The 15,050-nt window shown below is 41.6% G+C and overlaps 1 protein-coding gene across 1 annotated transcript in view; it reads right to left on the bottom strand.

The window, feature by feature from the left end:
- Positions 1 to 15,050, bottom strand: part of TMEFF1 (transmembrane protein with EGF like and two follistatin like domains 1) — a 190,461-nt gene that overhangs the window by 39,874 nt on the left and 135,537 nt on the right. Inside the window, exon 5 of the mRNA XM_060774632.2 lies at positions 13,313 to 13,409. Coding sequence (XP_060630615.1) covers positions 13,313 to 13,409 — 97 coding nt within the window. The remainder of the gene's footprint in view (positions 1 to 13,312; positions 13,410 to 15,050) is intronic.

Raw genomic sequence — 15,050 nt, 5'->3', positions numbered from 1 at the left:
TAAGTATTTTCTGTTGGTCATTGGCTTCTTTGTAGGAAGTTTGCCCCAATTCTCTTGTTCATGGGGTTCAGAACACTCTTTGATTGTAGGTGAACTATAAATTCCAGTGACTACAAATCCCAAATGTCAAGGTCTATTTTCCCCAAACTCCATCAGTGTTCATATTTGGGCATATAGAATATTTGTGCCAAGTTTGGTCCAGATCCACAATGCTCTCTGGATGTAGGTGAACTACAACTCCCAAACTCAAAGGACACTGCCCACCAAACCCTTCCAGTATTTTTTGTTGGTCATGGGAGAACTGTGTGCCAAGTTTGTTTCAATTCCATCATTGGTGGGGTTCAGAATGCTCTTTGATTGTAGGTGAACTATAAATCCCAGCAACTACAACTCCCAAATGACAAAATCAATTTTTTTTGAGCGAAGGATATACATTGGGTTGTTAGGTGTCTTGTGTTCAAATTTGGTGTCAATTTGTCTAGTGGTTTTTGAGTTATGTTAATCCCACAAACGAACATTACATTTTTATTTATATAGACTAGTCGTCCCCTGCCATACGTTGTTGTGGCCCAGTCTGTGTATGTGTGTTTTTGTGTGCATATATGTGTGTATATATTTGTGTATATGTGTGTTTGCGTATATATATGTGGTTTTGCACATGAGTTTGTATATTTTGTTTTTTGGCATTTTAAGTCCCTTCTTTTGTGTTTTTCAGTGTTTTTATGTGTGATGGTCATTCATTGGCCTGATAGGTGTATTGTGTCCAAATTTGGTGTCAATTTGTCCCGTGGTTTTTAAGTTCTGTTAATCCTACAAATGATCATTACATTTTTATTTAAATAGACTAGCCGTCTTTTGCCACATGTTGGTGTGGCCCAGTCTGTGTATATGTGTTGTGTGTGTATATATATATGTGTGTAAAGTGGAAGGCAAAAGGAAGAGGGGTCGACCAAGGGCAAGATGGATGGATGGCATCTTTGAAGTGACCTTGAAGAGCTGGGGGTGGTGACGGCCGACAGAGAGCTCTGGCGTGGGCTGGTCCATGAGGTCACGAAGAGTCGGAGACGACTGAACGAATGAACAACAATATATTTGTGTATATGTGTGTTTGCGTATATATATATATGTGAGTTTGGGTTTTTTTGGCATTTTAAGTCCCTTCTTTTTGTGTTTTTCAGTGTTTTTATGAGTGATGGTCATTTCTTGGCCTGATAGGTGTCTTGTGTCCAAATTTGGTGTCAATTTGTCCAGTGGTTTTTGAGTTATGCGAATCCCACAAACAAACACTACATTTTTATTTATATAGATTGAAGGGCAGTGCCATCAATACGATCATGTTAGTCGTATATTTGAGAAAACTAACTTTTCAAAGCACTTTTTTAAAAAAAAAATTGTGTGTCAGCAAATTAATGCATTTGGTTATTTTTTTAAAGTCGTTCAGTTTTTTCTCAATTGCTTAGCCAAAGAAATATATATGGTACAAGTTTTGCCATTCTCTACAAAGACTACTCACTGCAGCCGTGCAAAGTGAAATTTCCCTAAAACCCCAACCAGCTTGCGGCCAGCAGATTGGCTCCTTTTTCTCAGTTGGAAACCCAAGCTGCCTTGAGAGAGGTGATGTTCCATCCCAAAATGTTGCCATGGATACGTCCCGTCCCCAGCTTCCAGCTGTGTCGTTCAACCCTGTCAGTGTCATTCAAGGGTAATTGGAAACAACAGGTCACTAAGCAGAGTGCCATAATTTGTTCAGATGCCCATTTGGGGAGAGGAGGGTGTCACACTCTGGAAACAAGGAAGGAGACAGTGCTGCTCATCTTCACGGACCTTGGGAAGATGACACTTGTCTTCAGAAGAGGTGTCACTCTCCGTCAGAATACCTATTTATTTGTGGTCTTTTGTATCCTGCTCCACCCTCCCAGGAGACTCAGCCTTTTTATCTTCACAGCAACTTTGTGGTGTAGATTGAGCGAAAACAAAGAATACCTGACTCAAGGTGACAGACACTGAACTTTATAACCAAGCTTTATAACATTCCTCAGGTAGACCCTTACTTGAAACATCTAGGTATGGCTCCAACAATGCTGCTTCTTTGTTTGCAGGACTTAACAGTTGCTTTCTGTCACCTTCATCCACTAATCATAATGGGGTTTTTTTATTGTGTCAGGAGTGACTTGAGAAACTGCAAGTCACTTCTAGTCTAGGGGCGGCTCAACCCATTACGCAAAGTAAGCATTTGCATTATAGTTGATTTTGCCCAGGGGTGCTCTTGAGGCGCTCTTGGGGGGAAATAGACCTTGACATATACGAGTTGTAGTTACTGGGATGTATAGTTCACCTACAATCAAAGAGCATTCTGAACTCCACCAATGATGGAATTGAACCAAATATGGCACACAAAACTCCCATGACGAACAGAATATATATATCAGTTATTTGGAGGGGGGCAAAATACTGTTTGCTTACCGTTGAAAATTACCTAGGGCCGCCTCTGCTTCTAGTGTAAGAAAATTGGCTGTCTGCAGAGATGTTGTCTAGGGGACGCCCTGATGCGTTACCATCCTGTCCCCAGCTGGAAGCTGGAGCTGACAGATGTGACGCTCATCCTGTTTTGCGGATTCGAATTGCTGACCTTCAGGTCAGCAGTTCAACCGGCACAAGTTTTTAACCCACTGCGTCACTGCAACTCCTACCTAATGATCATTAATACTGACAAAGTTCACAGCACCCCCTCAATCTCTTCTGGTGAGAAATCATTATCCATAAAGTTTGTACATTGCTAATAATATAATATATTGTATATACATATAATATTTATAATATTATAATGTAATACAATAAAGTACGAGTGAATGAATATTTCTGTGATCGGATAGATGACGATGAATGATGGACAACGAATTCACTATGATGACTGACCATTGTTATTATGTGATTGCATTTTGCTCTTATAACGCTTTAATTGAATATGTTATATGATGTTTTTAATGATTGTTTTGTGATTTTATTGTTGGAAACCGGCCCGAGTCCCCCGATAGAGGGGAGAAGACCGGTATACAAAATTGCTAATTGACGCCAGTCAATTAAAGAAGTATAGTTTATTGCTCAAACAAACACAAAACAGCCCAAAACAAAACCACAGGGCAAAAAACAGTCTTCAGTGTGAAACAGTTCAAAAAGGCAAAAGAACCTACAAAACTCCAATTGGACTATAACCTGGATTATCCAGAGATATAATCCGTGTTAAACACAAAATGCTTAATTCAGTTCTAACTTGCTCAGACAAACAATAGAAGCAAAACAAACTGTAGAATGATGTTCACAGCCACTCTAGTGAGCAGCAGCCATTCAAGGGTTGCAAAATGTAACCCGAGCCTCAAACACTGTAGAAAACGCCATGCTGAACTCCGAGGCTGGAATGCAGGAATGCAGGGAGGATGATAATGCCAACTCCAGAAACACAGCCGCAGACGTGGAATGGAAAGTAACACCGATAGTTGAAGTCCAGTCCGGTCCGAAGGGAAACAAATAGCTGCAAGGTCAGGTCCCGATCCAATGGAAGTCACAAGGAGCCAAAGCAACGGGGGCAATACGGCAGGTCCCAAAGTAACTACCAAACCCGTCTTCTGTAGCACAACGATCCAGAAAGCGCCCAACAAAACACCTTGCCGATTGCGAAGTTACAATTGCAAACACTCCCATTTTATCTACAACTCCTCATCAGAACTTGATTCAACCAACACCCTTGTCCCAGCTGCATCCTGTTGTAACTCCTCATCCGAACTGTAGTCGCCCCTAGTTCGGCCCAACCCATCCCCAGCTGTGCCTCTTCCAGCACTCCTCCAGGTAGTCCATCTCTGGTCTAATCCTGAAGTTCTCCAAGACCCATCCGTGCCTTCACTATTCCAACCTTCAAACATGCCACTGCTTGTGGGTTCAGCACAAATATCTCGAATTTCTTGAACCCTTGTCCAATCCAACCCATCAGACCTAGAGTCTGGTATCCCATCATCCATATCATTTGCCTCAAAACCTTCAAAAGAATCCTCATCTGTTGGCTCACTAAGTATCTCCCGGATTCTTTTCCTCTGTTGCTCTTCCTCATAATTTTGCTCGCGAGTAGTTTTCCTGCCTCTCCTAATACAACTAGTGTTACTATCACTGCCAGCAGACTCTATCACAACAGTTTACTTGAAGGCTTCTCTTTAGGAAACACAAATCCAAATGTGCCCTCTGAACTATGGTGCAATTCTGTGGGTCCGAGTCATTGTTTGACTTCTGTATCCAACTGGTACCTTCAATGTGCCACTTCCTCGCCATTTTAAATCTCAGAACTTTTTGGCCAGTCAGGCATTACATTGTTTGCTTATAGGGCTAGCAATGTGGCCTTCCATACAACAAGCTCTACATAACTCTCTAAAGCACTTAGCAGTTTAACATTGCATGTCTGCTCACCAACCTGATAGGAAGATCTGGTGCCATTTCATAATGCTTCAGGAGAATACAAAAACTCCACACACATTCGGTGGAATCAAATTATCCTTGGCACAGCTGGCTTTTGAAATATAGATGCAAAAAGCAAAGCAAATCTCAGCGGCCCTTAAGTTCCAGTAATGCTTTAGCAAATCTATATCAAGTGGCATTTGCTTCAGCGAAAAAATCTTAGACTGTTCTCTTCTGGTCTAGGTAATAATCCTAATCATATTTAAACAATTCTGCTTGCATTTGAAAAACAACAGCAAGAAATCTAATAGCTTGGAAAATGGCGTATGTCCTAGGCCAGGGAACTGGGTGTTAAGTAACCCATCCTATACTATAAACACAGATTTATGACAGCATTTTACAAGAAAGCTTGAGGATGAACACAATTATCTTTTTTGACCAATAAGCTAAAACAGGCTACTATTATTTTTTTTACATGCTAGGTTGGACCCAGACTTATAGCACATTCGCTATTATAGTCAGCCCCCCACATTTTCTGGGATTAGGGGCACAAGATATCTGGGAAAGTGCAAAACTGCAAATCAATGAATTGTTATTATTTACTTTCTCTAGGAATTTCTGGATCTTTCAGCATAACTGTATTGTCAAAGTTTGCTGGCAGCTAACCACAGAATTGCATTTGGTGCACCTAGAACAGTGGTTCTCAACCTGTGAGTCCCCAAGAGTCCTCAACCTGTGAGTTGGTCTTCAACTCCCAGAAATCCTAACAGCTGGTAAACTGGCTGGGATTTCTGGAAGTTGTAGGACAAAACACTTGGGGACCCACAGGTTGAGAACTGCTGACCTAGAGGATCCTATAGAGGTTGTTTTCTGTCTAGATATTGCTAGATCTTCCAGTGTGTCTAAGGGAAGTCATTTCATGAAATCTGTGAATAATTAAATTCACAATACTCAGGAACAATTATATATGCATGCGACTTAAGCTGACTAAATCAAATTTTGACATCTACACTTTTTCATCTAGCAGGCAGAGCTCTGTCAACTGTCAAGGGAAGGAGGGAAGGAATTTGGACAGTGAAGATGCAGCTAGTCTTGACTGGGAGGAGAGAAGACGCAAGGGCACACTCACTTCCCAAGCGTCTAGGACTGTGTGGTGTATTATTATTATTTGAAACACAACAAGATGAATCCACAGCAGATACTCTGCTGCTTGTTGAATTGGATCATATATTGGACACTTCCCAAGTGTCTAGGACTGTGTGATGTATCAGCAAATAATGTGTGCAGATCCCAGTACTATTATTATTTGAAACACAACAAAATTAGTACACAGCAAACAAGATCACTCTGCTGGTTGTTGTATTGGATCACACGTCAGACACTTTCCAAGTGTCTAGGAGTATGTGATGTATCAGCAAATAATGCGTGCAGATCCCAGTAGGGTGACCTTTTGCAGCTGACAGATGGTAATTTTGTCAGCGTCGATTGTGTATAAGTGCAGGCCAAAGTCTTTAGGCACTGCACCCAGTGTGTCGATCACCACTGGAATAACCTTGACAGGCTTGTGTCAGAGTCTTTGCAGTTTGATCTTTAAATCCTTGTATCATGTCAGCTTTTCCAGTTGTTTCTCTTCAATCCTGCTATCGCCTGGGATTGCAACATACTTGGTTTTTTAACACGAACATGAGGTCAAGGGTATTGTGCTCCTAAACTCTGTCAGTCGGAAGTTCCAGAGTAGTCTGACACATTCATTTTCTGTAACTTTTTCCGGCTTGTGATCCCACCAGTCCTTTGTCGCAGGCAGATGGTATTTGTGGCACAAGTTTCAATGAATCATCTGAGCAACAATGTTATGCCTCTGCTTGTAGTCTGTCTGTGCGATCCTCTTGCAGCAGTTGAGGATGTGATCTATTGTTTCATCTGCTTCCTTGCAGAGTCTACACGTGGAATCTGTTGTCGTCTTTTCAGTTTTGGCTTTGATGGCATTGGTTCTAATGGCTTGTTCTTGGGCTGCCAGAATCAGGCCCTCCATCTCCTTTTTCAACGTTCCATTTGTGAGCCATAACCATGTTTTTTCTTTGTCTATTTTGCTCTCGGTTTTTCCCATGAACTGTTCACAGAGACTCTTCTTTTGCCAATTTTCTCTTCTGCTCTGCATTGTATTTTGACAGCATTCCTTCTTTGTCTTTTGCACTTGAAGCAGTTTACTACTATTGACTTCCATCAATGTTGGTTCTTGGCTGCCTTTCACATAATCTGCCAGTGCATGTTTCTCTTCTTCAACTATTTGTTTATATGATGATGATGATGATGATGATGATGATGATGAGTTTCTGGTTGACATTGGTTCAATTTTACTGAGGTATTGAGAAGAAGGGTAGATGAATTTTATACAAATGTGGGCAGAGAAGCAGAACCTTTTAAAGAAAGCTGGGGAAAGGTATGAAGGCAAAAGGCCAGCAAGTCAAACTGGGAGGATATACCTTGTTGCTATAATCTGCAGCCAAGAAAAATTGGGCAGAGGAACAGCGTTTTTATTTCTTACTTCCTGATCAATCCCAAAGCCTTCCCTCCCCATTGCAGATTTCACTCCTGTATGTATGAATGAATTTCTTTGTTATGGCCACCCTATTGTACAGATTATCTCTGGCAGAAGTGAGATGAATAGTATTTAAAATATCTAATAGAGGATAGGGAATCATGAATCATTTTAATAGTGGCAGCATTTTGTGCTGCAGCTATAAAATTAAGGAGTCAGATTGCAGATGATTTTAGTGGATAATGTTTCAACTACACATTTTAATATCTATTTTCACAGATTTTAATCAAGTGCCATTTGTAAACCATGCTTCAGACTCCATGTGGATTTGTATATATCATGTTTTAGACTTGTCGTGGATATGTTTTAAATAGGAAGCTGATTATGTTATGTGTGCATATGTGTGTGTGATAGATGCTTAGATCCGAAACTTGAAAGGGAAACAAGTGAGTTAGAAGGGGAGTTACAAGGAAAATTCAAAAGATGAGTAAAGACATTGGGATATATATATATATATATACACACACACATCACACACACACACACACGCACGCACACCTTCCACCTGGAAACCAATGCCCTCACTGTGGGAGAAGATGCAGATCAAGAATAGAGCTCCACAGTCACCTATGGATCCACTGCCAGTACACTGATCTTGGAAGACTATCTTACTCGGACAACGAGGGATCGTGTAAGTAAGTAAGTAAGTAAGTATTAAAGTATCTCAAACTTTTTGAACTTTTTATCTGTATGCATCTTTTTTTATTCTGTAAAACATCCTGAGTATTTCTTGGGGGAAAAGGCAGGATATAAATAATAGGGGTGTGCAAATCAGGAAAAACCTGTCCCATTTTCAGTCCTGTTTTCGGCTAGGGCCCCATTCTGGTTTTCAGCAAGTTCCAGAAATCAGGAAGAGGGAAATGCCATTTCTTGGATGCACAGCCAGAAGCTCAGTTTCCGCTTCAGGAAGATCCGGCCATTGGTTTCAATGGAGGAAATGGCGAGGCTCCTCTTTCCCTCATTTATGACAATCAGGACAAAAATAGCCACACTTGGAATACACATTTACCACTGCGAGCCCCCTAAGTTTCAGAATGTTTGGGCCATCCACTGATTTTTAGGAAATGTTTAAAGAAGAGAGAGATTCAAAGAGGTTGGTGGGCGGGGGAGGCTGCTGGATTGGTGTAGACAGAAGGGAGGGATAGAGTATAGCAAAGACTGAGAGTCAAAGAGGTGAAAGTGGGGCAGGGACTTGGTGAAATATCTTTCAGTCCTCCTGTACGCATGCCCAGTGTGGAAGACATCTCACCACACTAAAACAGTGGATGTGGCTCTTAATGAGACATGCCGCATTATCACAGGGTGTCTGCACCCTACACCACTGGAGAAATTACATTGCTTAGCCGGTATTGCACCACCTGACATCCGCCGGGAAGTTGCAGCCAATAGTGAAAGGACCAAGGCAGAGACATCTCCAGCTCATCCCTTGTTTGGGTATCAGCCAGCACGTCAACGACTTAAATCAAGAAATAGTTTTCTTAGATCTACAGAGACACTCGCTGGAACACCTCAGCAAGCGAGAGTCCAAAAGTGGCAGGCTCAAACCCAGCACCTCAATCCGTGGGTGATACCAGATGAGAGACTCCCCACTGGGCACACAGAAGACTGGGCGACTTGGAAGGCGCAGGACAGACTGCGCTCTGGCACCACGAGATGCAGAGCCAATCTTAAGAAATGGGGCTACAAAGTGGAATCCATGACATGCAAGTGCGGAGAAGAGCAAACCACTGACCACCTGCTGCAATGCAACCTGAGCCCTGCCACATGCACAATAGAGGACCTTCTTGCGGCAACACCAGAGGCATTCCAAGTGGCCAGATACTGGTCAAAGGACATTTAATCAGCTACCAAGTTTGCAAAATTTGTGGGTTTTTTTATCTGTTTGTTTGTTTTGTTCTGTTAGAAATGTAACACAATGTTCTGGTTGCGGATGACATGATAAATAAATAAATGAAAAGGAATTCCCAAAATGCAACCCATTCCCTAATCACTAAACAGCAGCACTGAGACACACGGAGCTAGCAAATCTCTCCCTCTCAAATGCCAGCTTTCTGATTGGCTCTGGCAAGGCTAAAAGGCGGCGGGGGGGGGGGGGACCCTGCGCGTGGCTGTTCTTCTCTCACGGCAGCCAAATACCACCCCATGTCCCATTATTGTCGGTCTCTGGCTGTTCTGCTCACCCGCTCAGTATCTGAGGATTCAATTGCCGTTTTTAGCCAAATCCGCCAAATCCGGAAAGCTAAGCCGATATTGTGCAGACCTCCAATAAATAAACGACAGACTGATAGATACATTAATTGCAGCTAGGAAAATTTGACCTTTTTGATTTGACACAATGGGACAAACTGCAGAAAGTATGCAGTGTGAGGGGAAAGGGTTTTTTGGGTAGGTGCAGAAGAGAATTGAATGAGTAGGATTATTTCCTTCCAGACAGTTGCTGTAACCCAAAACCCATTGCCCAGTCCCTCCTGGACATATGTAAATAAATGTCACAAATTTCGGGTTTGCGTCAAATGGCTCTTCCTAGCTCTCTTTGAATTGGCTCCCTTTTCCCTCCTCTCTCCTCCATTTCTCATCATAACCAAAACCAATAAAACAGCAGATTTCCTCTTAAGAAACACACATTATGAAGACACTGCAACTTGGGAGAGTTTGTGCATACTGTAATACTTCTGTGCATTTGAAAGTCTTTATATGAAACTCTTTGCTTTCTCCCAGAAGTTATATTATCTCTTATTTATACATAAAATAGGAAAGTAAGGATGGATGATATTTTAGTTATATTTTCTCAGCATGGTTCGTTCATATATTTATATGCAGGAATGTCACGCAGTGTACTAATCGGAATCTATCCGAATGTTAATTTTCCAACTGTGTTGCGTGGCTCATGACAACCACCTGCTCAAAATTCCCTGCTTTATCTTAATAAGCCCAATAAAAATTATAATCACACACAGAAAAATCTGTAGAGATAAGACTGATAAAGTTGTTTATATTTCTGAGCTAGCTATAATTTGGCATGGAACTTCTAACAGCCTAATTACAGAATACGACTCAGGATGCAAAACGCACATTTGAGACCTTAACTTTCTCAGAATGGCCAGCTGAGATGACTCCACCACAGTAGCTACATGTTTTCAAACACCACGAGAAAGTTATCTAAATGAAGATAGACTTGCAGGGATGAAATTCAGGTTTCGGCCTTTTAGAGCTTTTCATCGTGCCTGAGGCTGATGATTGTGCCATTACTGCTCAAGCAGGGAGATTTGAGATGGTTGAACAGAAGCTCTCCGAAGCTCTAGGTGCTCTTACTGCCTACTACAGGGAAAACCAGCTGATCCCTAATCCATCTAAAACACAGACATGTGCTTTTCATCTCAAGAACAGGCAAGCATCCTGAGCTCTGAGGATTACCTGGGAAGGAATCCCACTGGAGCATTGCAGTGCACCCAAATACCTGGGAATCACTCTGGACCATGCCCTGACCTACAAGAAGCACTGCCTGAATATCAAGCAAAAAGTGGGTGATATAAACAATATCATACGAAAGCTGACTGGCACAACCTGGAGATCACAACCAGATACAGTGAAGGCATCTGCCCTTGCGCTATGCTACTCTGCTGCTGAGTATGCATGCCCAGTGTGGAACACATCTCACCACACTAAAACAGTGGATGTGGCTCTTAATGAAACATGCTGCATTATCATGGGGTGTCTGCGCCCTACACCACTGGAGAAATTGCACTGCTTAGCCGGAATTGCACCACCTGACATCCGCCGGGAAGTAGCAGCCAATAGTGAAAGGACCAAGGCAGAGACATCTCCAGCTCATCCCTTGTTTGGGCATCAGCCAGCATGTCAATGACTTAAATCAAGAAATAGTTTTCTAAGATCTACAGAGACATTTGCTGGAACACCTCAGCAAGTGAGAGTCCAAAAGTGGCAGGCTCGAACCCAGAGCCTCAATCAATGGCTGATACCCAATGAGAGACTCCCCCCTGGGCACACAGAAGACTGGGTGACTTGGAAGGCGCTGAACAGACTGCGTTATGGCACCACGAGATGCAGAGCCAATCTTAAGAAATGGGGCTACAAAGTGGAATCCACGACATGCGAGTGCGGAGAAGAGCAAACTACAGACCACCTGCTGCAATGCAACCTGAGCCCTGCCACATGCACAATGGAGGACCTATTTGCGGCAACACCAGAAGCACTCCAAGTGGCCAGATACTGGTCAAAGGACATTTAATCAACTACCAAGCTTGCAAACTCTGTGTCTTTTGTATGTTTGTTTGTTCTGCCAAAAATGTAATACGACTGTTCGGTTGCCTGACACGACAAATAAATCGTGCCTGTTATTTGGTTAAAACACTACTTGCAGAAAGGCATACAGAAACAGAGGGGCTGTTATGGGGCCCTAGCCTCCTATAGATATCCAAACCTGGGCTGAATAGATATAGGAGCAGAGCACTGTTCCCTTCAGCGTCTCATTTCAAAAGTGAATGCTGGAGGGCATCCCTGCCAGAAGTTTTCTTGAAAAAGCGGTATCGCAGTCTGCCATGAAGATATAATTTTTTGCTAATTTTATTCCCAAAATAAGCAATGAGTAATTCTGTGAATGTTCTTCCTGCTGAGAGAGTGCCTTTCAATACTGTGCAGTTTTTGAAGACTATTCACACACAGTCCTGGAGTTATCACTGCACGCAATTTGCACACAGTATTTCTGCATAGGACACAGAGATAGTATTTTCTGTGCAGAAAAATCCATATCCTGTTTAGAAAATGCTGCTTTATGTGCAAAGATTCTTGTCAGTCTCCTTGCCAGGATTTACCGGCACTCCGTTATATTCCAAGAAACAAACAACTCTGAATATCTATCTCTCCCTAATCTCTCAGATCAGACAACATGCACTTCCTTGTTCCTTTCCTAATATTGCCATTTAATTAAAGCTCTGTGAAGAGCTGCACAAAAACAAAGAGAAGAAAGCTACAATAAAGATCCAAATGAAACAAAACTGGTTTAATATGAAGGACAACTTCAGAATCTGCAAATCTGGTAAGTACCATATATACTCGAGTATAAGCCGACCCAAATATAAGCCGAGGGACCTAATTTTACCACAAAAAACTGGAAAAACGTACTGACTCGAGTATAAGCCGAGGGTGAGAAATGTAGCTGCTACTGGTAATCGTCAGTAGGTTAAATGTTTTTGAGTATTTACACAAAACCTTAATTTAAGATAAGACTGCCCATCTCTGATTCAACCATTAGTCTAACCTCCTTCAATGTAAATGTGCTTACCTATTACCTATAATGATAGAATAAAATAATAAATGTAATAATAACATGTAATAAAAATAATAATAGAGTAAATAATGGAAATTTAATAATAATAGTAATAATAATAAAGTAATAAATATAATAATAATAATAGAGTAAAATAATAAATGCAATAAAAGTAATAATAGAGTAAAAAAAAATTTTTGTCATGTCAGGAGCATCCTGTTGTGAGAGAATTGGCCGTCTGCAAGGACGTTGCCCAGGGGACGCCCGGATGATTTGATGTTTTTATCATCCTTGTGAGAGACTTCTCTCATGTCCCTGCATGAGGAGCTGGAGCTGATAGAGGGAGCTCATCCGCCTCTCCCCAGATTCGAACCTGTGACCTGTTGGTCTTCAGTCCTGCTGGCACAGGACTTTAACCCACTGCGCCACCAGGGCTCCTAGTAAAATAATGTAAATGTAATAATAATAATAATAATAATAATAATAATAATGTAAAATTATAAATGTAGTAAAAATAATACTCATAGCAAAGTAAAATAATAAATAACCTTGACTCGTGTATAAGCTGAGGGGATTTTTTTCAGCCTAAAAAAGGGGCTGAAAAACTAGGCTTATACTCGAGTATATACAGTACTTACTCACATTAGACCCATATTAAGCTCTTTACTTCTGGTGATTCCCTATTGTTGTTCCTTAATATTAAAAGTCCAAACTTTAATAAATGCTGCTTAATGTTTATGTTTTTAAATGAGAAACCCCAAAGGCTGAAAACAGGCTCAGTCCGTCAGTCCATATGTTACCCTTTTCATGAGGGAATCCACAGAATCATATTGAAGGTCAATTGGCCCTAGGAAAGGATTAAGATCTTCACCGGATAATGTTCTCTTCTACCACTCACTATCTCTCATAAAAGGCAAAAGGTGGGGAGTAATTCTGATTGCTGAACATCTGAGCAACTGGAAAAATGGTGGAAGGTCATGACTTACCCAACATTTTCTGCATCTTCATCACACTCTGCCCTATACTTGCAAACTCCACATTTGGAATGTTTTCTATGAACTTCAGTCCCAGAGCCTTCATATTCTAAAAGAAAAACATGGAACAGAATTATCACAACATTTAAACACACCAACAACGAGCTCTCAGTTTTGTACTACTGATCCCTTTGATACCTCCAAAGAGCTTGGCGCGGCTTGCGTAGGATCAATCTATTTAATTCTATTCCATTTCCTGCTTAATTGTGCAGTACTTGGGGCACTTCCATACAGTGCCAAAACCTGCGCGGAAGCAGGTTTAAACAACCCACTTCAGCTCGGGTTTCAGTCCCCACATATCCACCTAAATCCAAACTTTCCTGAGAAGGGACAACATGCCATCTTGAGACAAATCGGGATGACATGCAGCCACTCCCAAGCCCCAATTAAGCCCCTAAAGGTGAATGAAAAGATGTCCCAGGACTACCCGGAAGTCAGTCTCCACATGCCCAATACCCCATAAAACCGGGACTTTCAGGAAGGTTTGTTTCAAATTAATTCATTTTTACTGGAGGCAGGCCTGTAGCCAGGATTTCAATTTTGGGGGGGCGGCTGAGTCTGAGTGAAAGAGAGTCTACCCTAGCAAACCTTTTGTATCGTTGCCCCAATACCCCCATGCATATGGGATATATTGAGTATGGTGATCAGATCATCATATGAATAAACATAACAGTTTAAATAATGCACCAGTAAGTCCTTTTCACTAACCACCGTGAGAATTTGGGGGGGGGGGCTGAAGCCCCTCGAGCCCCCCCCCCCCCCCCGGCTACATGCCTGACTGGAGGCATCATTCAGATGCCTCTGGAAAAAAAACATTTTTTGGGCTGGTCTAGATGGGCTCTTAGTTTGAAAGTAGTTGTTCTATTCCAGAAACTTTGTTTTTGTGGATGCCACAAACTATGTTGAATTGGTTGAGACTCTATGAGAGATATTCATTGAAAACTATAGCAAAATGTGCTGCAGGATGTCCTGCAGGATTGTTGTAGGTTTTTTGGGGCTATATGGCCATGTTCTAGAGGCATTCTCTCCTGATGTTTCACCTGCATCTATGGCAAGCATCCTCAGAGGTTGTGAGGTGCTCACTACCTCTGAGGATGTTTGCCATAGATGCAGACGAAACGTCAGGAGAGAATGCCTCTAGAACAGGGGTCCTCAAACTAAGGCCGAGGGCCAGATACGGCCCTCCAAGGTCATTTACGCAGCCCTCACTCAGGGTCAACCTAAGTCTAAAACGACTTGAAAGCACACAACAACAACCCTATCTCATCAGACAAAAACAGGCCCACACTTCCCACTGAAATACTAATAAGTTTATATTTGTTAAAATTGTTCTTCATTTTAATTATTGTATTGTTTTTAAGTGGGTTTTTTTTTTTGCACTACAAATAAGATGTGCGTATTGTGTATAGGAATTCATTCATGCTTTTTTCAAATTATAATCCGGTCCTCCAAGAGTTTGAGGGACTGTGACCTGGCCCTCTGTTTAAAAAGTTTGAGGACCCCTGATCTAGAACATGGCCATATTACCCGAAAAAATCTACAACAACCCAAAGGTTTTGCAGTTTAATCAACTATTTCCAATTAGGGAATGACATTTATAGCCCAGCAACAACAATCTTGTTACATAGTGTTATAGTTTCGACTGTTGTCTAAATCCTAAAGTATAGTTAAACTTGACTACAATCTGTGA

Source organism: Anolis sagrei, chromosome 4 (genome assembly GCF_037176765.1).
Source record: "Anolis sagrei isolate rAnoSag1 chromosome 4, rAnoSag1.mat, whole genome shotgun sequence".
NCBI lineage: Eukaryota > Metazoa > Chordata > Lepidosauria > Squamata > Dactyloidae > Anolis > Anolis sagrei.
Note: the sequence above shows the minus strand (reverse complement) of the source record. Positions and strands in the feature narration are given on the sequence as shown.